The following is a 13086-nucleotide window of genomic DNA, read 5'->3' as shown; positions in this document are numbered from 1 at the left end:
CCTCCTCCTCCTCTCCGGCGCTCGGGTCCTCTCTCCGGGCTGCGGAGACGCGCTCGCGGGGGAAAGGTGGCTGCGTGCGGGGCCCAATCGCGCTGGGTGTGCTCTCTCTGCAGCACGAGCAGGAGACTGGTGCCGGCCCTGAGCGTGCTGGGCTCCCGGCAGAAGCACAGCCTCCCCGACCTGCCGTACGACTACGGCGCCCTGGAGCCGCACATCAACGCGCAGATCATGCAGCTGCACCACAGCAAGCACCACGCGGCCTACGTGAACAACCTCAACGTCGCCGAGGAGAAGTACCGGGAGGCGCTGGAGAAGGGTGGGTGCCGGGCGGCCGGGCTCTGGGAAGCGGGTGGCGGGGCGCTACGCTGCGAGGCGTGCCTGGTAAAGACCAGTGCCCCCCGGCGCCGCGCAGAACCAACGTGCGCGGTTACGCGTGGACCTGGGGGCGGAATTCACAGGGACAACAGCCGTTTCGTGGGGAACCCAGGCTTGCATTTGTTGGCCACTCTGTTTTCTTTTATATGCCACTCTTTTGAATTGAGTGAAAATATAGTACGGAGTTGGTGTTTTTCTTTTTTTAGAGGAGCTCAGTTGACAAAACCCGTAGTGCGTGAACTTTATTCTGTGTTTTGAGTCTGGGGCCGTCTATGGGAGTACGATGTCTTAACGTTTCTATACAGAATAGTTTTTACAGTTTTGCGTGAGGGAAACCGTTGTTTCCAGGCTGTACGTGTGGCTGAAGCAACACAGTTAAAAGTGCATTTTTTTTTCCTAAATGTTTTTTTTCCCCCATTTTATTTATTTGGAGTATAATTGCTTTACAATGTTGTGTTAGTTTCTGCTGTTCAAGGACATGAATCAGCTATGTTGTTGTTGTTAGTCGCACAGTCGTGTCCGACTCTTTGCGACACCATGGACTGTAGCCCCCCAGGCTCCTCTGTCCATGGGATTCTCCAGGCAAGAATACTGGAGTGGGTTGCCATTTCCTTCTCCATGAATCAGCTATGGGTATACACATATCCCCTCCTTCTTGAGCCTCCCCCACCCGCCCCCTCAGCCCACCCCTGTAGGTCATCACAGAGCACCCAGCTGAGCTCCTTGTGCAGTACAGGGAGCTTCCCACTAGCTAGCTATTTCAGATATGGTAGTGTATACTGAGCGACTTCACTTTCACTTTTCACTTTCATGCATTGGAGAAGGAAATGGCAACCCACTCCAGTGTTTTGCCTGGAGAATCCCAGGGATGGGGGAGCCTGGTGGGCTGCCGTCTATGGGGTCGCACAGAGTTGGACACGACTGAAGTGACTTAGCAGCAGCAGCAGCAGCAGCAGCACTGTATGTACCTCAGTGCTGCTCTCTCAATTCCTCCCCCGCCCCTTCCCACCGGTCCTGTCCACGAGTCCATTCCTTCTCTACATCTGCGTCTCTATTCTTGCCCTGCACATGGTTCATCAGCATCAGTTTTCTAGATTTCCTATATCTGCGAGTTGAATTTCAGTCCTGAGAAATTGGTTGATTGTATTTTAGGCAGTGACTGCTTGTTGACTGGGGACATCTAGTGGGAAAAGGCAGCAGTTCAGTCTGGTCGTGTGTGAGATTATTAGGTAAACGAAAAGAAGAGGAAGTTACCACATTCTGGAAGATTTACTTGTGACCATCAGAGGGATGGTCTGAAGAAAGAAAAAGGTTCTGAGTACAGGAAGAGGTTCTACGATTTAGGGAAAAAACAACTTCGGGAAGAATGTGGTAATGGGGAGAGGCTGGGGTAAATCCCAGTTGTGAAACTTATTTCCTGTAAGACAACACATGACACCTCTGAATGCCTCTTCAGTATTTTAAAAGCAGCTTAAATGCCAGTCCTTGTGCAATAGAAGCTTTGCTTGTTTAGTGAAAGCTTCTGGGAAAAAAGCTTTACTTTATCACAATATATTCTGTGTTCTATATATATATTCTAATATATTTTATAAGTATCTGTGGTACTTTTGTTTATTTAAACAATTATATTTTAAAAACCATTAAGAAGTTACATTTTCATGTTTGAAAATTTTGGAAAAAAGTGTAAGGAAAATAACATCATTAATTTTATCTCAGGAAAGTACCATAAATACTTTTCAAACAAACATATATATTTGACTTTTACTGTATTCAACAGAGGAAAAAACTACTGTGAAGCCAAAGAAAACGTTGAGCTTCAGGAAAATTCTTAAAAGCAGATATTAAGCCCCCCAAATTTCTATTAAAATTTAAAAATGCTTATGTAAACTTGAGGAGATTGTGATGAAACTAGTTCTCAGTAAGCAAGTTTCTTTTCCATTATAGTTACTGTTGGCAGTAAAAAGCAATATAAATTCTGTATTTATTTTTAGATTGATTCTCCAAAAAAAATTAGTAAGGGAAACACTGATCTGTCAGAAAATTATTTTGTAAACATAGTGACAAAAGTTGGTATCTTAAACAGAACTCTCAAAGATTATCTGTGTATTTAGATATCATTGGCCTTCTCCTTTCTGAATTGCTGGGGCTTCCCTGGTAGTGCAGAGGTTAAAGCATCTGCCTGCAATGTGGGAGACCTGGGTTCGATCCCTGGGTGGGGAAGATCCCCTGGAGAAGGAAATGGCAACACACTCCAGTATTCTTGCCTGGAGAATCCCATGGCTGGAGGAGCTTAGTGGGCTACAGTCCATGGGTCGAAAAGAGTCAGACACGACTGAGCGACTTCACTTCACTTCACTTTCTGAATTGCTAAAACCTGGAGGCTTTATTGTTTCAGACAGCGCCATTTCTTATGTGTGTTCTTAGCATGCACCCTAACAACAGAAATGACCAACCTAGACAGCATATTAAAAAGCAGAGACATTACTTTGTCAACAGAGGTCCGTCTAGTCAAGGCTATGGTTTTTCCAGTGGTCATGTATGGATGTGAGAGTTGGACTATAAAGAAAGCTGAGCACCGAAGAATTGATGCTTTTGAACTGTGGTGCTGGAGAAGATTCCTGAGAGTCCCTTGGACTGCAAGGAAATCCAACCAGTCCATCCTAAAGGAGATCAGTCCTGGGTATTCATTGGTAGGACTGATTTTGAAGCTGAAACTCCAGTACTTTGGCCACCTGCTGCAAAGAGCTGACTCATTGGAAAAGACCCTGATGCTGCAAAAGATTGAGGGCAGGAGGAGAAGGGGACAACAGAGGATGAGATGGTTGGATGGCATCACCGATTTGATGAACATGGGTTTGGGTGAACTTTGGGAGTTGGTGATGGAGGCCTGGTGTGCTGTGGTTCATGGGGTTGCAAAGAGTTGGACATGACTGAGTGAATGAACCAACAACAGAAATAGAAAACTTCTTCTGTTATGTAAGCTCCCCAAGGGCAGAGTTCTGCTTGGTTCTGTGTCCTTCACTTTGGGATCTTGGAGTCATAAGAACTTAATACTGAATAAGGAAATTCCCATCTTTCATAATAGTTTTGTTAGTCTGTACCTTCTTCAAGGCATAGAAAAAAATATCTTATTTTGCCTCCATGTTTGGCAAGGTCAAAAAAACAGCTCCAAATATGCCATTCTTTTTAAAGTACAGAGGTCAGAATTCTTTTTCTGTAGAAACTCCATTTAGTGTCATGAGTGCCTGCTATGTTGTAAGGCAATATGTTGAGCCTCAGAGACACAGCAGCACACAGAAGTCCATGTCTTCATTGGAGCTTTCCTTGCATGGAGAGACGTGAATAAGAAATGTGTAGTATGTCAGGGGCTGAAGTCCTATCGAGGAAAACAGATGACGGGAAGTGGTCTGGAGGCCGGTGGGCATTGCCCATTTCATATTGTGGTTAGAGAAGCCTTCTAATGTGGTTGATGCTTCAGTGGAGACTTGAGAGGGAAAGGAGGGGTAAACCCGGAGGCTGTCTCCAGGAAGAGTGTTCCAGCAAAGGCTGCAGTGGTCAGTGGAAGCCCTAAGCTGGCTGCATGCCAGGCCGGCTATCTAAGTGCCAGGAGGGGCCACTGTGGCCTGAGCTGGGCCAGCAGGGAGATGCAGAGGGCCGTATGACACGCATCCCTGTACCGATTGTAAGGACTTGGGGTTCACTCTGATAAGAGCAGCCTGTGGAGGGGTTTGACCCCAGGTGTGCCATGATCAGTCTGAGGTTTAGAGAAGCCCTCTGACCACTGTGTTGAGAATAGACCGTAGGGGTGGGTGTAGAAGCAGCAGACAGTGGGAGACATGGAGGCTGGAGGAAGGGATGAGGTTCTGGATGTTCTCTGGATGTTCTCTGGCTTTGCTGCTGGGTTGGATGTGGGGTGTGAGAGGAAAAGAATTACAAATCACCATGTCATCAAATATACCCTGAGCAAACAGCTGGCACTCACTGAGATGGGGGAGGCCTTTGGACGAACGCGTTTGGGGTTGAAGATCAGCGGTTCAGTTTTGAGTAAGTTGAGGTTTGGGTAGTATAACCATGTTCGTAGGTGGTTGTCTAGAGAATGAGAGTTGAACGTTCTCCATATAGCCTGTGTATGCAACCATCTATTTTATAGCACTCCACTATTTTCTGTCCTTGTTTTCTTTGTCAGGTCATTTACTGAAATCTTTTCTATCCGAGAAAACCGAGTTCTTTGAAGCCTAGGAGTGAATTTTTTACTAGCTTTGCCACTCTTGCTCACTAGCTGTTTGCTACATTATTGATTGAACTGAAAATCCACTGGGACACATAATTTGGGGACACTTTTTTTTTTTTTGGTAAAATATTGAAATGGTGAAGTTTTGGGACTGCTTGTTCAGTCACTCAGTCGTATCCAGCTCTTTGCAGCCCCATGGATTGTAGCCCACCGGGCTCCTTTGTCAGTGGCATTCTCCAGGCAAGAACACTGGAGTGGGTTGCCATAAAGCGCAAGACTTTAAAGAAAATGTATTCATATTTTAATCTTTCAGGTGATGTTACAGCTCAGATAGCTCTGCAGCCTGCGTTGAAGTTCAACGGTGGGGGCCATATCAATCACAGCATCTTCTGGACAAATCTGAGCCCTAACGGTGGTGGAGAACCCCAAGGTTGGTTTAAACTGGGGCAACCTTGGCTTCATTTTGTGCATAGTAGGAATGACTTGATTTTCTTAAGTTACCTTCATTCTCCCTGAGGTATCATGATGGCATCTTTCTCATAGCAGAGGGTACGACAGAGCTGTAACTTTCAGAGGGGCACGTGCGAGAGTGCAGAATACATCCAGGGAATTATGCACACACGCACACACACAATACCACATACGGTGTCATCTCCTGGTCGAAATGCACTGTGCATCAGGGGAAGACTGAGTTTTTAGGAAAGATGAATTTTCATTTACTTGCTCTAGGCCCTGGGATAAGATATTAACCATTCCATATCTTACTTTTCTTCATCTGTATGGTATGGGGATGATTATAGGGTTGTTTTAAAAATTAGGCCATTATAGAATAGTGCCCTTTGCTATTATTTTACTACTCTTTCTAACTGATAAAAAAGTAAACTGTCCCAGAAAAATAGGTTTTCCAGGACAGCTGCAGGTAACAAGGGAGTCCAGAGCCAATGGACTTGTTCGCTCTGCTTGTTCACTTGACTTCCTGTTTGGTGCGTGGAGTCCCGTAACTTTATCCTTCCCATCCCAGGGAAGGTATGGGCCATAAACAGAGCTCTCCACCTTTGTCTCTGGTCTTCTGGCATCTACCTTAAGTTTCTGAGGCATTTTTAATCATATTCTAGAAGGCACCTTATGCACTTGAAATAAGCAGTTTCATTTGGAAGTAAGGATGATTGGAGGAGTAAGTATGGGGAGCTGGAGAATTTATTTTTTCTGAGGTAGATCTTTGGACCATGACTTAATACTTTTGAGGTATTGAGAGTTACCAGAATATCAGATACACCTATGTTCAGCCAACAGGTTTTGGCACTCTGCCATTTTTGTGTTATCCGTGCCCCTTTATCTCACCACTTGTGCTTATAATAGATGATTACTTTAAAAATTGAAAAGAAGTTGAATATTTATTTTTTGGCTCTGCCAGGTCTTAGCTATGGCAGGTGGGATCTAATTCCCTGCCAGGCAGCAAACCTTGGCCTTGGGGCATTGGGAGCACAGAGTCTTAGCCACCGGACCACCTGGGAAGCCCCTAGATGATTACTTTTAGACCATTAAAATAAGAGAAGGAATATCTTGGGCGTAGTTGATTTAGTTGATGTGCTCAGTCTAGGACTGTATTCTGTATTGCTACAGAATAAAAAGGGTGATGACCCGTGGAGTGCACCCTTAGTTCACTTTAAGAGGCAACATCACTCTTTTTAAAATGATGTAGTAATTAAGGTAGGAAAGATCTGGGCTGCCTTGGAGAAGAAGCAAATCTCAGCCATAACATTTTATTCCCAAATTGCGACAGAGTAGGTAGGGTAGGATTCAAAGTAAAATCTTCTGTTGAGGGGGAAAAAGAAAGTGAATGGAAAATACTATTTCTTTCCTTGTGGAAATAGCACTGTGAGTGAAAAAAATCCCTCTAACGTGTTTCAGTAACACACACGTGAATAAAAATCATGAAACCCGACGACTGTCATGTCGGGGCAGGAATGACTGTGTTTTGTAGGCTTGCTGGGTTACGGAGTGCTTTCTGTGTTGCCTGGTGTCTTGGGCCGTATGACAATAATACTTGATATATGTGCTAAAATGATTTATTGTAATTGTTGTAATCTCTTCATTCATGGGTGGGTTTTGTAACCTTTTTTTGGTTTCTGTTTTTAATAGGGGAATTGCTGGAAGCCATCAAACGTGACTTTGGTTCCTTTGCCAAATTTAAGGAAAAGTTGACTGCTGTATCTGTTGGTGTCCAAGGCTCCGGTTGGGGTTGGCTCGGCTTCAATAAGGAGCAGGGACGCTTACAGATTGCTGCTTGTTCTAACCAGGATCCCCTGCAAGGAACAACAGGTTAGAATTCTTTATTCTGGAGAGATGGTTCATTGTAAAGCATTTATCGTGAACTGGAGACTAACAGCGTTTAAACCTTCCTGAATACGTTTTGAGCAGATCTTAGGAGCCGATACCCAGAGTCTTGTGTGAGCAAAAATGCTTTCCAGGTCCTTGATATTTTATAAAATTAGCACATGTAATTTTACAGATATGTTAACAAAAAAGATTTTAAACATAAGCTCTGCTTCATTTGATAGAGAATTCATATCAGGCTACAGAATAATTATATGCACTAGTATAAAAACCTAAGATTAGATAAATAGCATGAAGGAGGAAAAGAGACACAGGCTCGGTCTGACTTCAAACCTTGGACTCTCATCCCCTCTGCTGAGCACCTGTGGCTAAACTGGGACCAGAGCTCAGGTTTCCAGAGTCTGCCTTGCGGAGGGCTTTGGCGCAGGAAGAGGCTGGGCTTCAAAGCTGCAGGCTGGGCTCATGAATTCCTTTTTCATGTTGAGCCAGATGGAAGTAGTAGCTCTTTAGGGAGTAGTCCTAACAATCCAGTGGTCAGCTGAAACTCTGATGAAAGGTGATCGCATCGGTTAGCAGTGGGTCTCAGCCATATTTTCTGCCTCTGCACATGTCAGGAGACCTCCTTACATGACCCACTGCCCCGGATCTGTCCAGATTTAGTCAGAATCTAAGCTGCTCTTTTGGGAGCCACAGAATTGGGAAAAGCAAAGATTTGTGAGCCCTGAGTGCTCTGGAGTCAGGTACCTGACCCAGAAGGCTGTGATTGGTGAATCCTAGCGACACCGCCTTCTCCCCGCTTGAAGAAAGCCAATGGGAATAAAGATAAATGAAAGTCATGGCAGTTTACTTATGGGAAAAGTCATGTATGAATTTTGCTGCCTTAATTATAAATGATTAGTGGCACACCTCACGATGGACTCAGACACATTTGTTGATGACTCTTTTCTTAGAGGAGTGTTTACAGTTGGAGAGGTTTCTTTTTTTTTTGGCTGTACAGCGTGGTCTGTGGGATTTTAGTTCCCTGACCAGGAATCAAACCCATGCCCCCTGCATTGGAAGTGTGGATTCTTAACCACTGGACCTCCAGGGAAGTCCCTAGAGAGGTTTCTTAAATGAATGTTTTGTAGCTTTAACTAATTCTTCATTTAAATTACTTAATTTCTGAAATGTGCATCTTTTCCTTAAGTCTTACTCAGTTTTCGTTGTTAACTTATTCTTATATTAATGTCTCATATAAACCTTGTGCTTTATTTTATTGAAATATAGTTGGTTTACAATGTTGTGTTAATTTCTGTTGTACCGAAAAGTGACTCACTTTTATTAATTATACATCATAAATGCTTTGTGCTCTCTGTGACTAACCTTAGTCCAGGGGAGCAGAGCAGGTTTTTCATAGCCCCCCACAAATGCACACCACCTTTGGAAGGTACTCAGGCATGCTGGAGACCTGGGTTTGATCCCTGGGTCAGGAAGATCCTCTGGAGAGGGCATGGCAACCCACTCCAGTAATCTTGCTGAGCGAATCCCCATGGACAAAGGAGCCTGGTGGGCTGCAGTCCATGGGGTCCCAAAGAGTCAGACACAACTGAGTGACTTAGCATACACATAGCCACCCCTGCAAATGAATCACACCCTTTTTGAGACCCCTAGTAAGGACCACTGAGAATTGGCTCTTGGATAAATCTGTTGATTTTAAGAACACCTGTTAAATACTGTGGTTTAGTTGATTTTTCCCAAGTCTATTTCAATTATTTTTCCTATTTATCACATTTTCTTCTTCCAAAGAGTAAAGTTTAAAATCGTTTAGGATCTTTATTCTTATGCAGATTTCCTATATATATCATATATAAGAAACTGAAAAGTGGACGAGAATGTGGTAAAGGGTAGTTTTGTGTGCATAGGACAGTTAAAGTGAGAAGATGCAGTGTTTTAGATTGAATCTTGTGGTTTTTGTTTCATTTCAACAGGTCTTATCCCCCTGCTGGGGATTGACGTGTGGGAGCATGCTTATTACCTTCAGTATAAAAATGTCAGGCCCGATTATCTGAAGGCCATTTGGAATGTGATCAACTGGGAGAATGTAACTGCACGATACACGGCTTGCAGCAAGTAAACCGTCAGCCTTACACTGAGTACACCAAGCTCTTTCTGACTATTTTGTAGTAGTGCAGAGAACCAGATAAACCAGTACGCTGCTCTGTTGTAGTGTTTCTGAGTGTGGCTTGTTCAAAAATTTGATAAAAATAATCCACTGCTATGGATAATCTCTTTTTAAAGTTTGTTATTAGGCAACTGTTTGAAAACGTTAAGTGCTTTGTATGATTTAGCCTTTTGATTGAACATTTTCTTCGGAGAGCTAAACTAGCTAGGAGGTGGTAGTTGTCATCATAAAACCATCAAAAAAAACTTCATCCCCATGAAGCCTTTCTAATCCTGTTCAATCGCAGTTACAGAAAATCTAATCTTTTTTGCCCCAGTTGCTTAATAATAGAATATTAAATTTATTTCCCAAGGAAAATGCTCAGTTTTCTATTGAAAATTGCTCTGTTGGTAATCTTCTGTCCAGTATTGTTTCTGATAGTCACCACCCCGTGGTCTTTAATTATTTTCTGATCACATGTTACATAGGGTTAACACTAACCATTTTGTCATTAAAAATATATATGACTTGATTGCTGAGAATTGCTTTATTATGAGAAGGAAATAGTAGCGCCTCTGAATTTTTCTGTAGCAAGAAAAATAAAGACTTTTGTGAAATTTTGTCTTGAAGCATAGCAATGTGTGTTGTCTAAGCACTCAAAGGGGACAAATTACAGCCTGGTTAATAAAATCCACAATAGGGCTGTGGCCACAGATCCTCTGGCTGGGCACTTACCCCTCTTCTTCTGGGTCTGTTCACGCCGCCTTCCTCTCGAGAGAACCAGGCTGGCTCAGGTCCTGCCTCCCAAGTGATGAAAGACACGTTGGTTTCTGGATGCAGTCAGACGCACGCCCCGCTCTGGAACATTTATTTGCAAAGACTTGTTTTTCAGTAATTTCTTCCATTTTGAGGGGTTTTTTTTTTGCTTTCTTTTAGAAAAGGTACAATCAATACAGAAGCTTTATATTGCTTTATTGGTTTTTCCAGTAAAAGGAAGACTACCCCTAATTCAGTGACACCGCACATGGCGTTCCTGCTTAGTTTTTTCGACTGGAGCTGTTCAGAGCAGCAGGGTCCTTTCTGTATTTGGCTTCAGGTGTTCCCTGTCCATCAGATCCCTCCTCATCGTTAATGGCTGTATAATGCTTTATCAGTTGGACACTTCCTAATAAATTTTACAGTCCGATTACTGAAGGTTTCATTTATTTCTAATTGTTATTACAAATAATGCCATTATTTGTGGCAGTCCACATAGCTTTTACCTTTCTATGGGAATATTTTCTCTCTGTAGGTTTCTTTTCTTAAACTATTTAGTAACAGGGTGTTTTCTCAAATTTGCTTTTTCATGTTTTTTCAAATTTATTTTTTCATTTAAAAAGTTTCCCCCAACTCTATTATCTGTGGGTTGTTTTTTTTTTTTTTCATAGAAAAATGGAGTGACTTAGCAGTTTCAATATTGAAGACTGAAGTTTTTTAAAAAATTTAAATTCAAGGCACTTTTCTTTTAGAGTTCAATTAGAAAAGCAGTCCTTCTGAATTGTTAACAGCATTTATGAGACTAGTGTTAACTGTGTGTGTGTGTATGGATTGAAAATGACTCAGAGACTATGATCGCCATCCAAAGTGGCTTTCATGGAGCACAGCTAAGAGCTGAGTGACTGCTGCTAACACATATCTTATATATACATATATGTGCCTGTATATATAAAGGCGGTTGTGTGACCACTTGTTACATGTATCCTGTATACAGGTATACATGCCTATATATATAAACAAGGCAGTGAACTCTGTAAACAGACTATTGAGGAAATAGGACCTTTTTGAAAGATGGGCTTTTGACTACAAGTGGTCTTCTAGATCATGAACTATCAAAGATAATGCACAGACTACGGACATATCAAGCTGTTGGACTCGTACTAAGCTTTACGACTCACAAAACATTCAATGTTGAAACTTCTATGGGGCTCTATTTTTGCTTTGATTAAGTGACAACAAGAGAAAGCATACTGTCCTCCACTAAAGTTTTGGATTTTAAGAGACTTAAGATGACATATGCAATACAGATTTTAATCATCCAGCAGAAAATAAGATTCTAAGATTCGGTTTAGCCCTGTTTTTCATAGTAGAAAAGAAACAGAAAAAGTAAAAACAGCATTTCTTCTGGAAAGGGCAAGGGCAACTCTTCCTGTTCACCCAGGAAGAGTTTTGTGACCGAAGCAGCAGAGCCTGCTCTAGTCTCAGACAAGCTGCAGAAACCTTACTTAGAATGGGCGGTGCCTCAGGGGAGCAGGACGAAGTACGAAGGGTGTTTGTGAAGCAGAATTGTTGTGTAATAATGAAACTTTGATACTGAGAAATTACAGCTTCACTGCAAATCTCAGATTCATGATTCTAAAATGAGATTTGAGTTTCTGTTGAGTGCCTTGAAAAAGCAACATCGAAATCATAAAATTTAAGACTGATGTATGCTCAGTCACATCTTAAAACGAGGCAGAAGCACGAATTTTGTTTCTTGTTTTAATCGCAGAGGAACTACTCTTTGGGAAAGCTGTGAGGTAGCTGTTTTATAAATGACATCTCTCATTTTCAGTCACGCTCTCACAATCCCATCAAGCTGACATTCTGTGTTGTAAGGTACACGTGGTACCTACTAAATATCCTGTAAGGTCCTGCAAAGTTTTCATTTAATTATTCATTAAAGGAGCATTTATTTTCATATTGTAAGTGTGAAGTTTTTTGATTGCCAATAAAAGAATCTGTTTGCCACCAAAAGGGGTCTTCATTAAATATGTTCAAAAAATATTTATAATCCTACAATGCTGTATCATTTTTACGGTAGGAAAGGAATAATAAATGATAGGCAGTTGAAATTTTACTCTGAAAACCCTGAAGACATATGAATTCTATCTCCAGCTATAGAGCATTTTATATGATAAATTATAACGTTAAAACATCTTTTTTTTGGTCATGCTGTGTGGCACGTGGGATCTGTTTCCTGACCAGAGATTGCACCTGTGCCCCCTGCATTGGGAGTGTGGTCTTAACCCCTGGACACCAGGGAAGTCCCAATTATAACATCTTAGAACATTACCCAAACACAGAATCTTGTCTTAACTCTAGGAAAAAAGATTTTTATCACAAGGACAGAGGAGCCTGGCAGGCTGCGGTCCATGGGGTCGCAAAGAGTCGGACATGACTGAGCAACTAACATCATATCACATCTTGAGTGATTATATTTTATTCACTTGGGTGTTGGAAAGTATGAGATTAGTGAAGCTCTCCCTGGACCATTAGTCCACCTGACTCTTGAGCAACTCGGGACCTTAGGAGCACAGACACTTCACACAGTCAAAAATCCACATATAATATAAAGTTGGCTTCTGACCAGCCTTGGATCTCATACTTTATGTGTTTATTGAAAAAGGTCTGCGTGTCAGTGGACCTGTGCAGTTCAAACATGGGTCAGCTGTATGTTCTCAGGAAGCAGAGTTAGGTTTGCCCGTGTTTGGGGAAGCCACGTGTCAGCTGCTCCACATGTGCTTGTATTGGTAGTGAACGCTGCTCTTGAGCAGCTTCTGGAAGACACTTTGAAAAAATAAGGTGTCTCAACTTTAGTTTGAAAGGGAAAGAACAAATGCCTCATCTCTTCTGTCTGCTCACAGTTGTCCCCCGAGTGTCCCGGGGCTGCACCCCGCACCTCCACACACAATGTGGCTGTTATGTCTCTGCTCCTGTGAAAACATGAGCTCCAGGAAGGCCCAGGGCAGAAAGTCCCTGATCATTTGTGTGTCTTTGGTATGGAGCACACAATTCTGGGCCTACATTAACATTTTTTATTAAATGATGTGATTTGATAGACCATCATGGAAATCAACCCCAAATACTCATTGGAAGGACAGATGCTGAAGCTGAAGTTCCAATACTTTGGCCACCTGATGTGAAGAATTGACTCGGTGGAAAAAACCCTGTGTCAGGAAGATCCCCTGGAGAAGGGAATGGCAAC

The 13086-nt window shown here is 42.5% G+C and overlaps 1 protein-coding gene across 1 annotated transcript; it reads left to right on the top strand.

Moving 5' to 3' along the window:
- Nucleotides 1-12: 12 nt before the first annotated feature.
- On the top strand, nucleotides 13-11851 carry SOD2 (superoxide dismutase 2, mitochondrial; the record flags this gene model as incomplete). The annotated part of the gene is made up of 4 exons (XM_010840918.1): nucleotides 13-316; nucleotides 4920-5036; nucleotides 6749-6928; nucleotides 8911-11851. Coding segments are annotated over 4 exons (747 nt in total), but the record flags the coding sequence as incomplete, so codon positions are not given.
- Nucleotides 11852-13086: the final 1235 nt, after the last annotated feature.

Source organism: Bison bison, unplaced genomic scaffold (assembly GCF_000754665.1).
Source record: "Bison bison bison isolate TAMUID 2011002044 unplaced genomic scaffold, Bison_UMD1.0 scf7180017864148, whole genome shotgun sequence".
In the NCBI taxonomy this organism is placed as follows: Eukaryota; Metazoa; Chordata; class Mammalia; order Artiodactyla; family Bovidae; genus Bison; species Bison bison.
Note: the sequence above shows the minus strand (reverse complement) of the source record. Positions and strands in the feature narration are given on the sequence as shown.